A 19,579-nucleotide genomic window follows, 5' to 3' on the forward strand; every position below is an offset into this window, starting at 1 on the left:
ACTATATGAAGTGTTAAGGTTTGAATCAGAACTAAAGGTACTGTTTAAGTATGAACTTGGTAAAGAAGAAAGGTCTTTCTTTGAACCTAAACTAGAAATAGAGTCTAGGTTGAAACCTTAACTTGAAGTAGTGTGTAGATCCTTTACATACGATTTAAGCATTGGTTTAAACCTACACTGTAAGATGTAAATAGGTTTTTCATCTGTGGACTGTATAGTGAACAGTGTTGGTTTGAGTGTATAGGTATAAATCACTACTCTGTGTGCATAGGCTTAAACCTGTACTTTTTGTAGTGTAAAGGTTTAAATCTTTACACTGAGTAGTGTATAAGTTTAAAGTTGTAACCTGAGTCCGTATATTTAAACCTGTATTTTGAGTCTAGAGGTTTAAATCTGTGCTTTACTGTGAACAGTGAAAAGGATTAAGTTTTACACTGAGTGGTGAAAAGATTTTAACTTGTACTCTGAGTAGTGTATAGATTAAAATCTGTACTCTGAGTATTGTATTATAGATTAAAATCTGTACTCTGAGTAGTGTACTGTATAGACTTAAACCGTACTCTGAGTATTGTACTGTATAGGTTTAAACCTGTACCCTGAGTAGTGTACTGAATATATAAAAGCCTATATCCATTCAAAGAGCAAAGTTACTGTTTACTTGGATTTTCTTTGCACACGAATAAAGAGCTAAATGATGTTTAATTTCAGATCTTCTCTCCGGACAGAGCAGTGTAATATATACTGTGCATAGTGTACAGGCATTGTTTCAACAAAGGTTTGAATTATTAAGAATTCCCAAGTTGAAACAGGAATACAAACTTACAATATCTTACCAATACTGTCCTTAAATTAAAATGTCAACAAAATGGAGGTTTCAGAAATAGTAAAAATTTACAATTTGAAAACAAGTGAGGTTAATACAATTTGAACACCAGTGAAATCACTACAATTTGAGGACAAGTGAAATTACTACAACCAGAAAACGAGTGAAAGTTTTACAATTTGAACTTAAATGAAAATATTAGATTTTCAACACGAGTAGAAATATTACCATTTTAACACGAGTGAAAGTATTACCATTTGAACAGAAGTGAAAAAAATTACAACTTAAACACGATTGAATATTTAACAATATTTCAATTTGGACAGAAGTGAAAATATTAAATTTTGAACACGATTAAATCTATAATAATTTAAACACGAGTGAAAATGTTTCATTTTCAATACAAGGGAAACAATTATAAAATATATCTTTGAAAAGTAAGAACAATTAACTCAGTAATCATACAAAATGGTGGAAGTAAGAATTCTCGTCTGCCTTCTCATCCTCAATAACTGCAAAGGTTAGCAGAATCTTACAGAGAATCATAGAACTAGATCGGTCTGTTTATAATTAGAACCGGGCTTAGAACTTTTGTATTTGATACTCATAATCCCTTGATCTCGGTATCCACTGTAAGTACTTTTATTAGAGGAACAATGTTTAATCTCCTCATTGCAGGTATTCAGTTAACGTCTGATCACCATGATCAAAGATTAAATTAATCTCTAGATTATCAAAAATACGAGATTAAGCATTGATTTGAATATCCAAAATACAAGAGTTCCCAGCTCTGGTTAGGTAGAATTTTTTGATGAAATTTTTTATGTTTTGACTACATTCGGGTTTTTCCAAAGAAAGGCAGAAATATATTTAGATAAAAGGAATACATGAAATTTTACGTATAGATGAACATACGCAGAGCATAGATGAACATACGCAGAGTATAGATGAACATACGTACAGTATAGATGAACATACGCAGAGTATAGATAAACATACACAGAGCAAAAATGAACATACGCAGAGTATAGATGAACATACGCAGAGCAAAAATGAACATACGCAGAGTATAAATGAACATACGCAGAGTATAGATAAACATACGCAGAGTATAGATGAACACACGCATAGTGAAGATGAACATACGCAGAGTATAGATGAACATACGTACAGTATAGATAAACATACGCAGAGTAAAGATGAACATACACAGAGTATAGATGAACATACGCAGAGCATAAATGAACATACGCAGAGTATAATAGATGAAAATAAGCAGAGTATAGATGAACATACGCAGATTACATATGAACATACGCAGACTATAGATGAACATACGCAGACTATAGATGAACATACGCAGACTATAGAGGAACATACGCAGAGTATAAATAAACACACGCAGAGTATCGGTGAGCATACGCAGAGTATAGATGAACATACACAGAGTATGATTCCTTGGCACAATGTTGTAGAATCATTTGATTCTTCCATATATTGTCACTGTGAAAACTTGTTTTTGAATAAAATTATAAGACAATATGAAGAAAAATTCTCTGGGAAATTATTTAGAATAAAAACTCTGAAAAGATCTATGACGAATGAGAATTCTGGGACACCATGAAAAATAAAAACTCTGGGACAATATCTAGAACAAAAATCTGGGACACTGAACACAATTTTGGGACATTAAGTTAAATAAAACTCTGGGACACTATGTTATATGTAGAATAAAAATCTGAGACATAATGTAGCATAAAAACTCTTGAAAGCTCTATGAAGGATAAGAACTCTGGGAAACTTTGTAGAAAAAAACTATGGGACAATGTGAAATAGAAAACTCTGGGACACTATAGAAAAACTCTGGAATACTATGTTACAAGCTTACAAGTAATCAAAGAGAAGCTTTTTAAATTGACATCTTCTTCTGACTTTATATTTATGTGTATCCATGCTGTTTAAAAGCTTGATTTAAATCAACATTGAAGTCGAAAGTCGAAAGTCGTCTTCTTCTTTTTTGATATAATCGCCTACCACCGTATGTAAAATCCCTGGAACACCATGAAGGAAAATCCTATGGGACACTATATAACATAAACAATATGGGAAACTCTATGAAGAATAAGAACTCTTGATACTATGAAGAATAAATACTATGATGCTATAAATGGGACATATATGTAGAACAAAACTCTGGGACACTTTATAGAAAAAAAACTTTGGAACACTATGTTGGACACTCTATGCATTATTTATGACTAAAAACTCCGGGACTCAATTAAGAATAGAAACTCTGGGACACCATTTAGCAAAAAAGAATTAGCACTCTGTGTATTTTGGTGAATACAAACTCTAGGAAACTATATATATAATGAAAACCCTGGACATTATGTAGAATAAAACCCTTGTACACTTAGAAGAATAAAACCCTGGGATACCTAGTAAAATAAAACCCTGGGACACTTAGTACAATAAACCCCAGGGACACTTAGTAGAGTAAAACCCTGGGATACCTAGTGAAATAAAACCCTTGTACACTTAGTAGAATAAACCCCTGGTACACTTAGTAGAATGAAACCCTGGGATACCTAGTAGAATAAACCCCTGGGATACCTAGTAGAATGAAACCCTGGGATACCTAGTAAAATAAAACCCTGGGACACTTAGTAGAATAAAACCCTGGGATACCTAGCAGAATAAAACCCTGGGATACCTAGTAGAATAAAACCCTGGGACACTTAGTAGAATAAAACCCTGGGATACCTAGTAGAATAAAACCCTGGGACACTTAGTAGAATAAACCCCTGGTACACCTAGTAGAATAAACCCCTGCTACACCTAGTAGAATAACCCCCTAGGACACTTAGTAGAATAAACCTCTGGGACACTTAGTAGAATAAAACCCTGGGACACTATTTTTAGATTTGAAAACATTAAACTCTACTTAAAATAGAAACTCTGGAAGAAAAAGGAAGAAAAATAATACTTAAAATGTTGTCCTCTTAGTTGTATTTTGTCTAGAATGGCAGAATATTTTCTCGGTAAATATCAAAATATGTCAGAAAAATGATGAAATTGTTTGAAAACTTTTCTAAAGAGGAACATCCACTTTTCTTTACTTTTATTCTTTATCTTATAATGTCCCAAAGGATGCATTCTCAAATTTTAATTTCCAAATTCAAAATAATCTTTGGATATTGCTCCTTGATAATAGTGATAATCATGATGAAATATCAAATGTCAAAACTTTCTCAGCAAATTACAACAATTATAGCTAAGGAAAACCAAACGGTTGATACTGCAATGATAATGAAAATTGTGTTTTAATTTCATTTTTATAAAAGCAGTTTACAGCATACTTTATCCTTATTATATCTATCAAAATTATCTGTTGCAAATAAAGGTTATTTGTATTTTCAATATCAATAATAAGAATTAACTATGTCACAGGAGCAATGTCGATTCTCTTTTGGTTTTGTGTTCACTGAAGAAAAACTTGCGGATTTTTCAGAAATATTTAATGCAGATTTCCCTAAAAGATTATCTAGACGACGTTGCTTGTTTGTCCTTAGACATCGGATTTAAAATTCTACATGGAACGATGGGAACCTTAATAGACAGGGAGACTCATAAAACTGTTTAATAGAAGGACATATTATACAACGAACATAAAAACTCTGCAATTGTGCAGTGTACACAGACCCTTAATCCACTGAATAAGTAAATTTTTTACACTACAGGTAAAACTGTTTGATTTAAAACATTATCAAATGCAGAAAAGATTGTTTTAATGTCGTTTCTAGGCAATCAATGGTGCCTTTGTGAATAGGAAGTGTCACCTGAATTTACCTTTACAGACCCTTTAAGGCTAAAAAGAAGAAAAAAGTAAAAGTATTTGTCTAGGCTTTTAGGAGTTTCATGGGGGGGGGGCTAATTGTTTCGTATTTTCTATTTCAAACTATTTGTTGGTCGTTATGATTTATGTACAGCATATGACTAAAAACACTTTTTTTTGATGGATTTCCAATGAAATTTCAAAACAGAACCGAGCTTCTAACGATGTAGCCAAGGCATACTTAGCTTTTAGTCTGTTTTCATTGAGAGGTTTGAGCGTAAGAAGTGTATTTTTGTGCACCTATACTCTGGATGAATAAAAAGCAGTTTGAGAAGAGCGGATTACTAAGTTTTAGTGAAAGCCTTAAAAAGTTTATTGGTGTAACTTCTTAAATGCAAAAGAGGTGGTTCAGTTAGAAATAAACGAACACATGGCCTTGATGAAAACTTTGAGAGGGAGCAATTGACGGGATTATATATCTTAAACAACGAAAGTAATAGAAGCAATTTTGTCAACAATAGGAGAAGATGAAAAGCCTATCCGTCTATATTTAAGCTAATAAAAAAATCTAAAAAAACATTAAAATTAAAATCACTATTTAGATAAAAGATTAACTTTTACAGGGTTACCCAAAAAGAACGATATTTTAAATTACGACCTGTAACCTTTTAAATATAGCGATCTAAATTTGATATTGTAGAAAAAATTTGAACAATTTGAGACGAAATAACAGCTTCAAAACTGCAGGACTCCACGAATTTTAGAAAAAACAAAAGGTGAATTAATTCTGTTTAATTGTCTTTAATGTCTTATCCTTTGTGTGCAACTCTATATCTAAAAGATACCATCAAAAGGAACATAAGTATCAAGATTTATTTTTTTCTAAATTGCTTCTGGAGAATAAGACACTCTTCTTGTTTCAAAGGATTAGAATAGAAATAAGACAATAAGAAATTTTAATTGGTTTTAAACTGTAAAGATAGTTAGGTATTTGATAATAATTGGGTCTCTTTAACCTTTAGGAATTCTATATTTGACGCTAAGAAGATGGGGACAGGGTTGTTTACACTCTACTGTGACGTTTTAAAACTTACAGAGTTAGTTTTAATGTAAGAAAAGAATACTTTGTAAATGATCAGGCCCGGCCCTCCAACCCTGCTCAGGTATAACGAGCACTGTTTACGATTCTAAATATTGTTACTAAAAAGCGGAAATAATACGTCACAGTTTAATGTAAACAAGACAAGAACAAAGAACAAGCGTGAACACAAGAAAATCTTAATAACAAGAGCAAACACAAGAAACACTGTAGAACTTGAGAACAAAGAGCAGGAGCAAACACAAGGAACACTGTTGTATTTGAGAACAAAGAACAAGAGCAAACACAAGAAATAATATAGAACTGGAGAAATTAACAAAGAGCAGGAGCAAGCAAAAGGAACATTGTTGAACTTGAGAACAAAGAACAAGAGCAAACAGAAAAAATAATACAGCACTGGAGAAATTAACAAAAAACAAAAGCAAACACAAGAAACAATGTTGAACATGAGAACAAAGAACAAGAGCAAACACAAGAAACAATGTTGAACATGAAAACAAAGAATAAGAGCAAACACAGAACAACATGAAAAAAAATAGCAGAGCAAACACAAGAACCATGGAAAAACAAAAGAGCAAAACACAAAAGCACTAAATTCAGTGTAACAGTCACCAATTAGTGTTGTATTAATTTAAATAGTTTAATTAATATAATTAATTCGATTAGCATTTTAATTAAATTCTCTCCGAGATGCAAGCATTTGTTAAATACTAATAACTTTAACACAACTAACAACATCTTCAACACATTAAATTGTTTTTAATAATTTAAAAAATTCTGGAACTCTAGCTGTACGGATTTCATTCACTCTTGTTTTTAATTACTGTCACTGCATGCCTAGGTTATTTTGACCAGAGCTGAAAACTTTAGAATGGTTTAAGAAATAAAGTCATAATTTCATAAATATCCAGATTAAATATTGCTTGTTCTCCACATGAATTTAAACTCCAGTTTAATTATTCGACGGGATATCTGGATATTTCATTCTAAAGTTTTCAGCTCATATCATTTATTTCTAAGCATTTTGTTTATATTTGCCCAATCTTATTCTTTAAATCAATCATGGTTCCGTAATGTTTAAGAAGCCCCTCTGTTTAAGTTTGATTTTGGGAGACCAAGGTTCAAAGCATCATATTTTGGGAGACCAAGGTTCAAAGCATCATATTTTGGGAGACCAAGGTTCAAAGCATCAATATTTCTAAACTTAAATCTTTTTAGAAGAACTTCTAAACTCTTTAAAATTTAACCTCTTGTATTTGCTACAAACTCAAATCGTCAAATTCCTATATTTTTGTAACTGATGTATAAAAACTTCAAAGTTAGACTTTCTGATCCAAGAAATGTATAGTTTGAATAGCTAAGGTCTATCGGTTGCAAAGATGTATGAATTAGAAAATACACATAATTCCAAATATTCCTAAATTAGGTTACGTATATATATTGAAACCGGAAAAAGGTAAAAATTGTGTAGCTTAAACCTGTCACTTTATTAGTACAGATGGTTCATTTCACCCTCGACGCGCGACGACGTTTCGACCAATCTATAACTTTTCAATTTACAAATTTTTCTAAACGTTTTTTGGTCTTTACAATCAATTTAAACTATCACTAGATCTTTCTTTTTTTTAAGTTAACATTCATATTTTCAATTTTATTTCTGTAGACAAAAATAATAAGGGAAAATCGCCCTTGTTCCGGTACTTTTTAGATAATAAAGTATCTGAGAAATATTCAAATAATTAAATGTGTATTACATTTTAAAACAAAAACCTATTTCAAATTGTTACGGAATGCGAAAGAAATGTTTTTATTTGTTTCCTGCTGCCAAATATTCAGCTGTTTATGAGCCAACATGCCGGAGAAATAGATATCGTTGAGACATTCAAATTTTAGAGAATATTAGATGTATTCAAACTTAAAAATGAGCAGAACCAAATAGTTCTACAAAAATTTATTAACTTAAGTTTGGTAGTTTTCCAATGGTATTTATCAAGTTAAATAATTCCGAAAGGTTAATTTTTCCAGATTGATTATTTGCCAAATAAATAAATAATTGCCAATTTAGTGAAGATTTCGACTGCCTTATGGTTGTTGGCAATTGGAAAACTGTACACATATAAAGGAAGTTGCCGAAGTCTGTGGATTTTGAAAACTCTGTGTAACAGATCACACAAAATTGCTGCTTTAGTGATTGTAAATTTAACCAGCTGCAGCCTGAACTCCCTGAAAACAGACAGCGTCAACCTAGTTTCAACAGCTAGCCTTTCGTACATTACTATATTGACCCCTGCTGTAGAGGTCTGCCACTGTAGTTGGTGTACCGGCCAGGGCGGTACAAACTAGGACCGTAAAGGTCGGTTTAGCTCAAATTCAAATCTATATGAGAATCAAAAACACCCGTTTAGTCGGGGGTTTTCAATTAATCAATTTATCTAACTCACAACACTATTTCAGGTCGAATAGCCTTGTTTCAGGCCCATTAACAAGAGGACAGTTATTTATTAAAGAAAATTTACATAATATATCCCTTCGGCCTGTTGAGCACATACACCAGATAGCGATATAAATCTATATGTGCACTTTGCACACAGTATGCAGTTAACTACGAATAAGACTTTTACCTAAAGTTTTGTTAAATATTATCACCTACTGCAAATTTTCTTAGATATTATAATTTCGGGACCAGAATCGTGCCTTTTTAAATGCCTGTTTTAGAATAAAATTTTGGATTCAGGTCATATTGTTGGGAACATGGTCTATTCTGTATATATATAACTAATCTTTTGTTCTACTCTGTATATATGTAGCTAGTCTTTTGTTCTAACCTGTATACATGTAGCTAGTCTACTGTTCTATTCTGTATATATGTAACTAATCTACTGTTCTATCCTGTATATATGTAGCTAGTCTTTTGTTCTAGGTTTAAGCTGTAACAAGTTCTATCCTGTATAAATGTAACTAGTCTACTGTTATATTATGTATATATGTAACTAGTCTACTGTTCTATCCTGTATATATGTAGCTAGTCTTTTATTCTATCCTGTATACATGTAACTAGTCTACTGTTCTATCCTGTATATATGTATCTAGTCTACTGTTCTATTCTGTATATATGTAACTAGTCTACTGTTCTATTCTGTATATTTGTAGCTAGTCTTTTGTCCTATCCTGTGTACATGTAACTAGTCTACTGGTCTATTCCGTATATATGTAACTAGTATACTGTTCTATTCTGAATATATGTAGCTAGTCTTTTGTTCTATCCTGTATACATGTAACTAGTCTACTGTTCTAGGTTTAAGCTGTAACAAGTTCTATCCTGTATATATGTAACTAGTTTATACTGTTCTAGGACCAAGATGTAACGTGTTCTATCCTGTATGTATGTAACTAGTCTATACTGTTCTAGGTTTAAGATGTAACGTGTTCTATCCTGTATATATGTAAATAGTCTATACTGTTCTAGGACCAAGATGTAACGTGTTCTATCCTGTATATATATCATTAATCTACTGTTCTAGGACCAAAGTGTAACGTGTTCTATCCTGTATATATGTAACTAGTCTATACTGTTCTAGGACCAACATGTAACGTGTTCTATCTTGTATATATGTGACATATAGTCTACTGTTCTAGGACCAAGATGTAACGTGTTCTATCCTGTATATATATCATTAGTCTACTGTTCTAGGTCAAAGCTGTAACGTGTTCTATCCTGTATATATATCATTAGTCTACTGTTCTAGGACCAAAGTGTAACGTGTTCTATCCTGTATATATACATCATTGTCTACTGTTCTAGGACCAAATTGTAACATGTTCTATCCTGGATATATATAGCTAGTCTATACTGTTCTAGGACCAAAGTGTAACGTTTTTTATCCTGTATATATAATTAGTCTACTGTTCTAGGACCAAGATGTAACGTGTTCTATCCTGCCTAGTCTATACTGTTCTAGGACCAAGATGTAACGTGTTCTATCCTGTATATATTTAACTAGTCTATACTGTTCTAGGACCAAGATGTAACGTGTTCTATCCTGTATATATGTAACTAGTCTACTGTTCTAGGACAAAGATGTAACGTGTTATATCCTGTATATATGTACCTAGTCTATACTGTTCTAGGACCAAGATGTAACGTGTTCTATCCTGTAAATATAACTAGTCTATACTGTTCTAGGACCAAGATGTAACATGTTCTATCCTTTATATATAACTAGTCTATACTGTTCTAGGACCAAGATGTAACGTGTTCTATCCTGTATATATGTACCTGGTCTATACTGTTCTAGGACCAAGATGTAACGTGTTATATCCTGTATATATGTACCTAGTCTATACTGTTCTAGGACCAAGATGTAACGTGTTCTATTCTGTATATATGTACCTAGTCTATACTGTTCTAGGACCAAGATGTAACGTGTTCTATCCTGGATTCCAAAGAAATTTCCGGCTTGAGTTCTCTACTATATCAACTAGTACAACAAGGAACCAGATCTCAATCCTAAAAAACTAAATAGAATTGAATTAAACCTTTACCTGAAATGTTAATACTAAATATTCTTATCTAACCTGTAATTTTCTTCCAATATCCTTCCAATACTGTCTTTTTAATACAGTTAATTCAAGGAATTTACATTGTTCCCTCGTAGCGTCTCTAGTTCTATTTTCCACATGAGAAATTCAAAGAAATTGAGTATTTGCCAAATATTAAAATTTTTATTCCTTATATTATTGCAAACTGTTGGTGTAACTCTTTCATATTTCAAACTTAGATTATTGAATCAGTTATGATTCATAGTTTGATATATCTAAGGTTTATGAAATTGAGCTGCAATGATAAAGGGATTGGAAAAAAGGAGTTTGTGGCAAAAACTCAATTTCTTTATTAGGTTAAATTCTTAGAATTCTGAACATTTTTGTTCTAATAAATAGCGTTTCAATAAGAGGAATTATGATTGAAAACATATAAGATTTTAATATAATGTAATGTTCACGAGACAGAGTATAAAATGGAAACAAAAAGTTGACAAGATTATTTTTACAGATAAAAACCTTTTTTAAATTTAAACAGAGTGCAGAAGACGGATTAAAGCAAGAATAAATGTAAATGAGGATCTGGTATTTATCTAGAAATGAGATAGGACTCCCACCCCGTCCTTCCTTCACCAACCCTGGATATAATGGAACCGTACAAACTGTTACAATGGGGCAAACTACACATATTGATTGTCAACTAAACAACCTTCAAGGTTTTCAGGTTAGTGTTTAATGGAATAATCATAGATAAAAAAAATACAGATTGAACACTAGCTGCCGTCTTCTCAAGATTTAGGGGTTTTTCGTTCACAATAACCCTGAGGCAGAAACCCAAAAGAGTTACGCTCAGCATACTCTCTGTCTGTCTTGTCATTCAATGCGGCAAACGCGTAACTCCTTTGGGCCTCCAATGGGAATGATGATAATGATAAAAGTATGATCTTGAGAAATAAGAACCACAAGGAAAACAGATTTTAGAAAAAACGGAATCAATAATAATCAATAAGTTCTATTTAGTAAATACTAGCTAAAGTACCCAGCGTTGTCCAGGTTTGTATTATTCGTGGTCATGTCCTACCGTTTACCCGCGCTTCGTATTAAATTATGATTTCATATTATATGTTGCCCATCAAAAGTTGAAGCTTCCGTAGAAAGAATCATTCAACACACTTTTTTGTTTATGACACTCTCCGGGCTACCCAAGTGTTTCTTAAAAATGTTCACCCAATTTGGTTCAGCCGTTTTGCCAGCGAAAATTTACTGGTACAACTCAGTGCCCTCGTAGCTCCAATGGTTTTGTATGAGAAAAGTAAATTTGTCTGGCTACATATATTGAAAACTCAACTTATTATTTTTCAAAAGATCTTTAATGAAAGGAGTTATTATTAAATAATGAAATTAAATGAAAACATGAAAGAAAATAGAAAAGTAAAAGACTATGACTGGGATACATTCAAAACCACGGTTCGGGATTTGATATGGTTTTATGTACAATTTACTGCTGTACATTGCGTTCCTGGCTCTGATGCTTACATTTATTTTATGCAATTTATAAAAACCATTATTTTTCATAAGTCTTTTATTTATGCCTTGCATACATGTAATTGCCTACAAAAGTGCATGCATATATATGATACTATATCACAAACAAATGTTTAGTCTTAAATGGACTGTTAATGTAAAATAAAAGGGGGTATAGGCTTTAGCCTAAAAACTTTAGGAGTTGATTGCGACCAAGATTAGTTTTATCTGATGCCCTTGTCTCGAAAAATTGATATAAAATTGTGTTAAAATTGACAAAAACTCATATATACGTAATATGGCCAACGTGCCATTGGTGGAAATTCTGAACCCATTACTGTATATAATCAATTATATCTATTAAAAATGAATAAGGATTACATTCAAATTATACAATATGAAGCATGCATAAACTTTTTCATATCTGTTCTGTATTTGTGAAATATAATCTGTTTAAAACTTCACATACAACCACTAGACGCTGAACCGCCAAAAACCGGTTTTATTTAAGCTCCGCCTCAAATCTCGAAACATGCTGAATACAATTTCTAGTAGAACCGACTATTTTTGAGCCCCGTCTCAAATTTGAGACGCAGCTCAAATTCTTAAAATTCGGCCTCTGGAAAGTATAATATTTTTATCTTGGTTTTACTCCACCAGAAGAGTATAATACACACCAATGAAAGAAAAAGGAAATTAATTCTAATATTTTGCAAGAAGATGACAAGTTTGGGATTAAGTATCAAAATATGAAGTTTCGGAACAATTGTTCCAGAAAATTGATAAAATTCTTAGAATTACTTCAGAAACTTAAATCGAACATATTTAAGAGAATGTTTGCGAAAATTGAAAAAAAAAAAATAATATTTCGTTTAAACATTTTCCTTTTAGTCTCTGTTTATTTTTGACAACGATCGTATCTGTGCCACCAGTCGCAGCTCCACCAGGGAGAAACTGGTTACTTGTTGTGGGGTGAATTAAAGTTATACAAAGCACATAATCCATGCATCTTAAAGATTGGCATTAGAACCTTTATATATATATAGTGATTAAAGGCATTATTATGCTTTTTTGCTACTCCAGTCTCAACATAAGCTCATTTGTTTAAAGCACAGGGTGTCTGCGCGATAAATACCCCTAAAAATTCTAAGAACTTTCCCAACAAAATTCAAAATATTTTTTAAGGTGAGCTGATAATCTTAATTTTGTGATAAACTTAAAGGGACCGTTCACTTATTTGGATAATTTCAGCGTAAACTAAACAGCCTATTCCCTGTTGATTGGTAATAGTCTTACTTTTTAAAGACAACTGTGGCCGGAAAAAAAGCCAATTATATTCAATTATTATTTCTGTTATTTATTCAATTTATTCGCTTTATTCAATGATATTTTAATAAAATAAACTAATATTCAAAAATGCATAATTGCAAGTGTAATATACAATACATTTTATTCACATCGAATATGCATGTTTAGTTTACCCTGAAATTTCCCAAATAAGTGAACGGTCCCTTTTATTATTTATTATTCTTTTTTATGGAGGGTCACTTTCCATTTAGTCCTTCTAATGTTATATCACAGTGAGATATCTGACTCCAAGTTAGTATTCTAATAGGTCTATCAGCACCATCAGTAATATTACATCTAGAGGCGTATACAGGGGGGGGGGGGTCACCACCCCTGTATCAATGAAATCAACGGTTTCCAGGGGGTTCTCAGTCCCTAACAAGTGCTGAGCTGAAAGAAGAAGAAAATATATAAGCCCCCCACTGGACTGTATACGCCCCTGATTACTTTAGATGCATTCATTAACAAGAGCCGCTCTATGAATATAAATTCTTTCAAAGCAAAGCTCAGTGTTCAAACAAACCTTTTTAACAAAATACAAAGAAAAGTAGTTTAAATCTTTGTCAAAAAATATTCTAATGTTGGATGCAAAAATTATTCTTATGTATTCAAAAAAAATGTATATTAGGTAAATCTAAAAAATGTACTCTATAACCCACACTTAATTCTGTACTTAGCAAAATAATGTACTGTATAACCCACACTTAACTGTATTTAGCAAAATAATGTACTGTTTAACCCACACTTAACTGTATTAAGTAAAATAATGTACTGTATAACCCACACTTAACTGTATTTAGTAAAATAATGTACTGTATAACCCACACTTAACTGTATTTAGTAAAATAATGTACTGTTTAACCCACACTTAACTGTATTTAGTAAATAATGTACTGTATAACCCACACTTAACTGTATTAAGTAAAATAATGTACTGTATAACCCACACTTAAATGTATTTAGTAAAATAATGTACTGTATAACCCACACTTAACTGTATTTAGTAAAAACCTTTCAATTTGTTTCTCCCGGTTTAAATTAAATTGGTAAATTGAACCAGACTTTTTACCAGACATTACTTTACAACAATTTGGTAAACCATTCAGGTTATAACATATTCTGAACAGAACAATCAGGTTGGTACTTTCTCATCATGTACAGTGTACAACAAATCAGAGCAGTACACTGAACCCAAAACTTAAGACAGGGTATTGTAATGAAAACCAGTTTTAAAATCAATATTTTTGTTATGAAATATTATTTTATTTAGTTTCTTCATATTCTCCATTTTTGTCGAATCTCTAAAATCAAAATCTACAAAACGGAGACTCCGAGATTCTTTTTTAATTTTTAAATTTTAGATTCTATTCAGTAAAAAAAATATTATTTTTTCAATTTTTAACTAGCTTGCACTGAATGAATTTAAAAGTAAGAAAAACTGCAAAATGGTTCAACCCCATTTAAATGAACAATATTTTCTACGTATGTGAATATATCGTTAAACTTCATATTGTCCCAGGTTTCATGTTAACCCTCCCCAGATTTCTCGAATCCAGTAAAATGTAATAAACAATCTTTTAATTTAGTCTGTTCCAGAATAATTAACGGTCCGCAGTGTGACAAATTAACATACACAGTAAACAAATCCTCTCGTTGAAGAGCGAAGACAGTTCGACATATCGAAATGACCGATGACAGCTCGACCGATATCATAGAACAAAGACAGTTCAACCATCTAAAAGATCGAAGACACCTCGACCTATCTAATTGATCGAAGAGAGTTCGACCTTTTAAAAAGAAAGAAGAAAGCTCGATCTATTTAAATGATCGAAGACAGCTCGACCTATCTAAATGATCAGAGGCAGCTTGATCTATCTAAGGAACTAAACCAGTTCGACCTGTCTAATGAACAAAAGCAGTTTGACTTGTCTAAATGACTTAAGACTTTTTAACCCATATAAATTTGGATGTTGTTTTGGATGCTATTTCTCAAATTATTTTGTAAACACTTGTTAAGAGTGTTCAGTTCAGTTCTATTGCATCAAATATCAAAATCTGAGAAAAAGAGAACTGCGGATAAAGTTGCAGAATGGAAAGCCCCAGGGACTTAGGGAACCTCACATTAAACATTCATTCAAAAACAGTCAATAGTGGGGCAAATAAGATTTTGGGGGTCACAGGAGGGGATGAACATTGGTCGTGGGTATTGGGAAGGGGGGGGGGGGAACAAACAGAAGTGTCAATGGGGGAGGCTTATGAAAAAAAAAGAAAAAAGAGCAACGAAGATAAAATAGAGGGGAGGGGGATTGAAAAAACTATGACAAATATTTGCTTTTGTCAAACTTGATCTCTAGCTCAAGCTTCAGCTGTTTTTCTTACCAATACATTTCCTACAGCAATAAATTCGATTAAAAATATATCGATTAAGTTTATTATCATGTTTTCTAGTCTAGCACAACAAATAAAGATTGTAAAAACAAATTTAGTCTAATTTAAAATTTTTTTTTGATTTTGTTTCTTTTGTTGAATATAATGACTTGACTCAAATTGAAAGATAGAGTTTGATATTGTATTGAAACCTCGTCAAATAGTTTAGATTTCTAAATGTCACTAATCCATATCCAAGATTATGCCAACACTCCTGCAGGATTAATATGTTCAGATGATATATCGACATTTTAGTCGATCTTTCATTTTAATTTTAGTGGGAGAAAAGTTTTTCGAGAATCAAGAGTTGATCAAAATGTGTAGGCAAACGAATAGTTCACAGTGGTCCAAAAGTTGCAATGCTCAGACGCATAAATGGATAGGAGTTTTACTAACTACTTCTAACGATACTTCAAAGTCTTTAGAATTGATGAAACTTTTCAAAACAGTTTGGAGAAACTAGACATTTTCCTCAAGCTGATATTCTAAATTCCTATATATTTGCCACAAACTCTGATTTTCTAATCCCTACATCTTCGGAACCCAATGTTGTAGACCTTAGATATTTCAAACTATAAATTCTGTTCTGCATAAAATAACAAAAGTTTGAAATATCAGAGGTTTTCACCATCAGATTGCAACGACATAGGGATTAGAAAATAGGAGTTAGTGGCAAAGACTGAGTTCCTTTAAAGTTTGAGGTAATTGTGGTTAATTTCTCAATTGTTATGATTTAGTTAAAACTATGCAGGAAGCTCCAGTTAATAGATAAATCTTAATTAGGAGTTTATGCAACACAATATTCTTAGATTTTTCATCAATTCTATGTACTTTTAATGAAGTATTTCTTTCATCTGGTTTTCTCTATTCTATGTATTTGTCGCACGGGCATGGCCGTAGTACATTTAATTTCCAAGCCGGGTCAACCTTTCCGGTCCCATGTACCTAGCTCTATGGACAGGACTAGCTGGTGCAAAAAAGGTTGACGCGGTCAGACTTTATGCTTCATATAGGTTGAATTTACTTTTACCAAAGTGGCAGATTTGCGTGGTCGCTAAATGTTTAATGTTGATAAATAATTTATCATTTCTCAATCTAAAACAAAGTTAGGTTATTTTTTGTTCTAATTATTTATAACGAATTTATAAAGTTTTAAGACTCTAATGGTTTTCTAAGTCAGGATGAATATTATATTTCATAATTCTGGAAACTAAACAAAATTCAAAACAACATTTGCGTCAGAAAATATGTCCCAGTTTATAAAAAGGTTCTGAATAGAATTCGTAGCTTGAAAAAATCAGAGTTCAATTTCTTTAACATTCTTATTACTTGCTCCCACCTTTACTAAATATTCATTCTTATAAATCCCAGATTGTAAAGGTTGTACATTTTAGTTCTGAAAGGTTGTATATTTTAGTTCTGAATGGTTGTATATTTTAGTTCTGAAAGGTTGTATATTTTAGTTCTGAAAGGTTGTATATTTTAGTTCTGAAAGGTTGTATATTTTAGTTCTGAAAGGTTGTATATTTTAGTTCTGGAACCACTTTTGCTTTTCATTGTTTCCGATTTATTTAAAATGTAAAATATTGGCTTCTCCCGAAAGTTGTATTCTGATTTTCTTTTTTTACTTTTTTGCAAACAATTATGTTTCTTTTAAAATATTTGTTACTAAAGATGTTTTTGAATTTCATACAAACCCTTAATATTCATGTATTGGAATTGAAAACTCTGATTTTCTAACACATATACCTTTGCGACCCAATATCGATCGTCGTTATTTAATAATAAAAAAAAACAATTCTTAAAACGTAATCACTCAAAAATATGATTTTGAAAGTCGACTTTCCAATCAAACTCAGTGAGTGATTATAAATCGTAGAAACGTTTTTATGTCTCAAATTAATCCTAAAGAATTTGTCCACAATACTACATACTCAGTTCAACTACGATACATATATATATATATACATAAAATGTTTACACCAAAAGGAATAGGATATTAAGATATAGATATAGTTTGGGACTTAATTCCTTTCTTTAATCAAATATTTTTAAAAACTGATTTCAAAGTAAATCGATGTAAATTTTCCTCTGAAATAAACCCTTTTCAAGAAATAATCTTCGTTTTAAATCTTACAGGATTGCACCATCTGGTTGCAATGATGAATTGATCTCTTTCCACATTTTTTTGAATTATCATAAAAAATCCTTACTTTCTTTTTTAAATAAAAGTTGATTGCATAGTTCAAAGACTATAAAAAAGATAAGTTTTTGATTTTTGAAGTGCATTTGATTAGCATTTTTTCCTCTGTTTAATCTGAGCTATTTTTTACAATAATAGTTCAGATCAAATTTGAAAAAAAGATTTTTTTAATTATAATTTTTCTTTCATCAAATACAAAATGGAAGAACATTTACCCCCTCCCCCCTGCTTAGGAATATATATATATATAAGTATGAAAAAGCCCAGCTATCTTTAATTTTATCTGTTTTATATGAATCTACAAATCTTAAAAACTATCTAAATTTGCAATAAAATCAACTTATTTGTAGCAGACAATACTTATTCAGCTTACAGCTTATACCAAGTACATTGTATAAACAGTATTAGAAATTAGAAAATTGCAATTTTTCCAATATATGGACATTCTTTCTCTGTAAAAAAAACTCTTTTTGAATAGGATTATTTTTAAACTGATGACAAAGAGGAACTTTGAAATCATTACTGGCTTTACTGACTTTGTGACCTTGTAGCTCCTTTAATATTTTAAGCACAAGGTTGGGATAGCACATGTATCCAGTTCCATTTTGGAAATTAAAAACGTTTTCATCTTCTCAATTCCTCTTTAATAAAAGGAGTTATGATTGTAAACGTATAAAATGTCAATCCTTTGTGCAATTTACTTTAGTAAATACATAATTTGAAAAAGCTATTTTGGATTGCCCAGTCAAATGAAAAACCATCTTTGGTAAGGCGGTTCCTAACTATTTAATTGATGAATTGAGTCTTTGCCACACACTCTAATCGTATAATCTATTTCTTTGTAGAATATTATGTCTTAACCCTTAGATATTTCAAACTATAAATTCTGTTAAATCAGAGGCCGAATTTAAAGAATTTGAGCCGCGGCTAAAATATGGTTGGTTTCATTTAAAATAATGTCCATTGAAACCGGTTTTTGGGGGATTTAAGACGCGGCTTAAATTCATTAAATTCGGACACAGGTTTGAAATATCAAAGGTTTACACCATTAGATTGCAAATATATGGATTAGAAATTTTAAGTTTGTGAAAGAACTCAATTCCATTTATAGTTATAAATATTCTTATTTTAGTTTTGAATTAATTTTCATTTTATCACATAATTCTGAAACCGAAATGATAGTTGGTATTTCATGTTTCTGGAAGAAAATTTTTTGATTTTATTCAATCATGAAAATACAGTTTTAAGCTAAAAATTTCTCTTTCCCTACCTTTCATTTAATATAAGTCCAAAGAATCGCAATAAGAACTGAACAATTCCTGTGACTATATTTTCAGTAAATTGATTTCTTTGGAATTCTAGAAAAGACGAAATTATATTTGTCAGAGATTTATAAAATATTGATTATTTCACAAGAATAGTAATTTTATCTTAGTTTTTTTACCCTGTTCTTTGTTTTATTTTAAGTTTGTCTTTCCATGTTTTTCTTGTTTTACTTTATTAAAAACTACATTTGTCTGTTCTTTCTTTGTATTATTCTACGTTTGTTGGTTTTGGTTGTCCTATATTGTTTGTCCTACGTTTATTTGTCCTATGTTTTTTTGTCCTATGTTTGTTTCTCCTACATTTATTTGCCCTATGTTTGTTTGTCCTACGTTTATTTGCTCTATGTTAGTTTGTATTTGCCCTATGTTTGTTTGTCCTACGTTTATTTGCCCTACGTTTGTTTGTCCTACATTTATTTGCCCTATGTTTGTTTGTCCTACGTTTATTTGCTCTATG

At 31.4% G+C, this 19,579-nt stretch overlaps 1 protein-coding gene across 1 annotated transcript in view; it reads left to right on the forward strand.

The window, feature by feature from the left end:
• Positions 1–1,198: 1,198 nt before the first annotated feature.
• LOC111695005 (zwei Ig domain protein zig-8) overlaps positions 1,199–19,579 on the forward strand; it is a 34,404-nt gene continuing 16,023 nt past the window's right edge. The window contains exons 1-3 of the mRNA XM_023464133.1: positions 1,199–1,343; positions 10,167–10,248; positions 10,894–11,020. Coding sequence (XP_023319901.1) covers positions 1,292–1,343; positions 10,167–10,248; positions 10,894–11,020 — 261 coding nt within the window. The 5' untranslated portion in view covers positions 1,199–1,291. The remainder of the gene's footprint in view (positions 1,344–10,166; positions 10,249–10,893; positions 11,021–19,579) is intronic.

Source organism: Eurytemora carolleeae, unplaced genomic scaffold (genome assembly GCF_000591075.1).
Source record: "Eurytemora carolleeae unplaced genomic scaffold, Eaff_2.0 scaffold210, whole genome shotgun sequence".
Lineage (NCBI taxonomy): Eukaryota > Metazoa > Arthropoda > Copepoda > Calanoida > Temoridae > Eurytemora > Eurytemora carolleeae.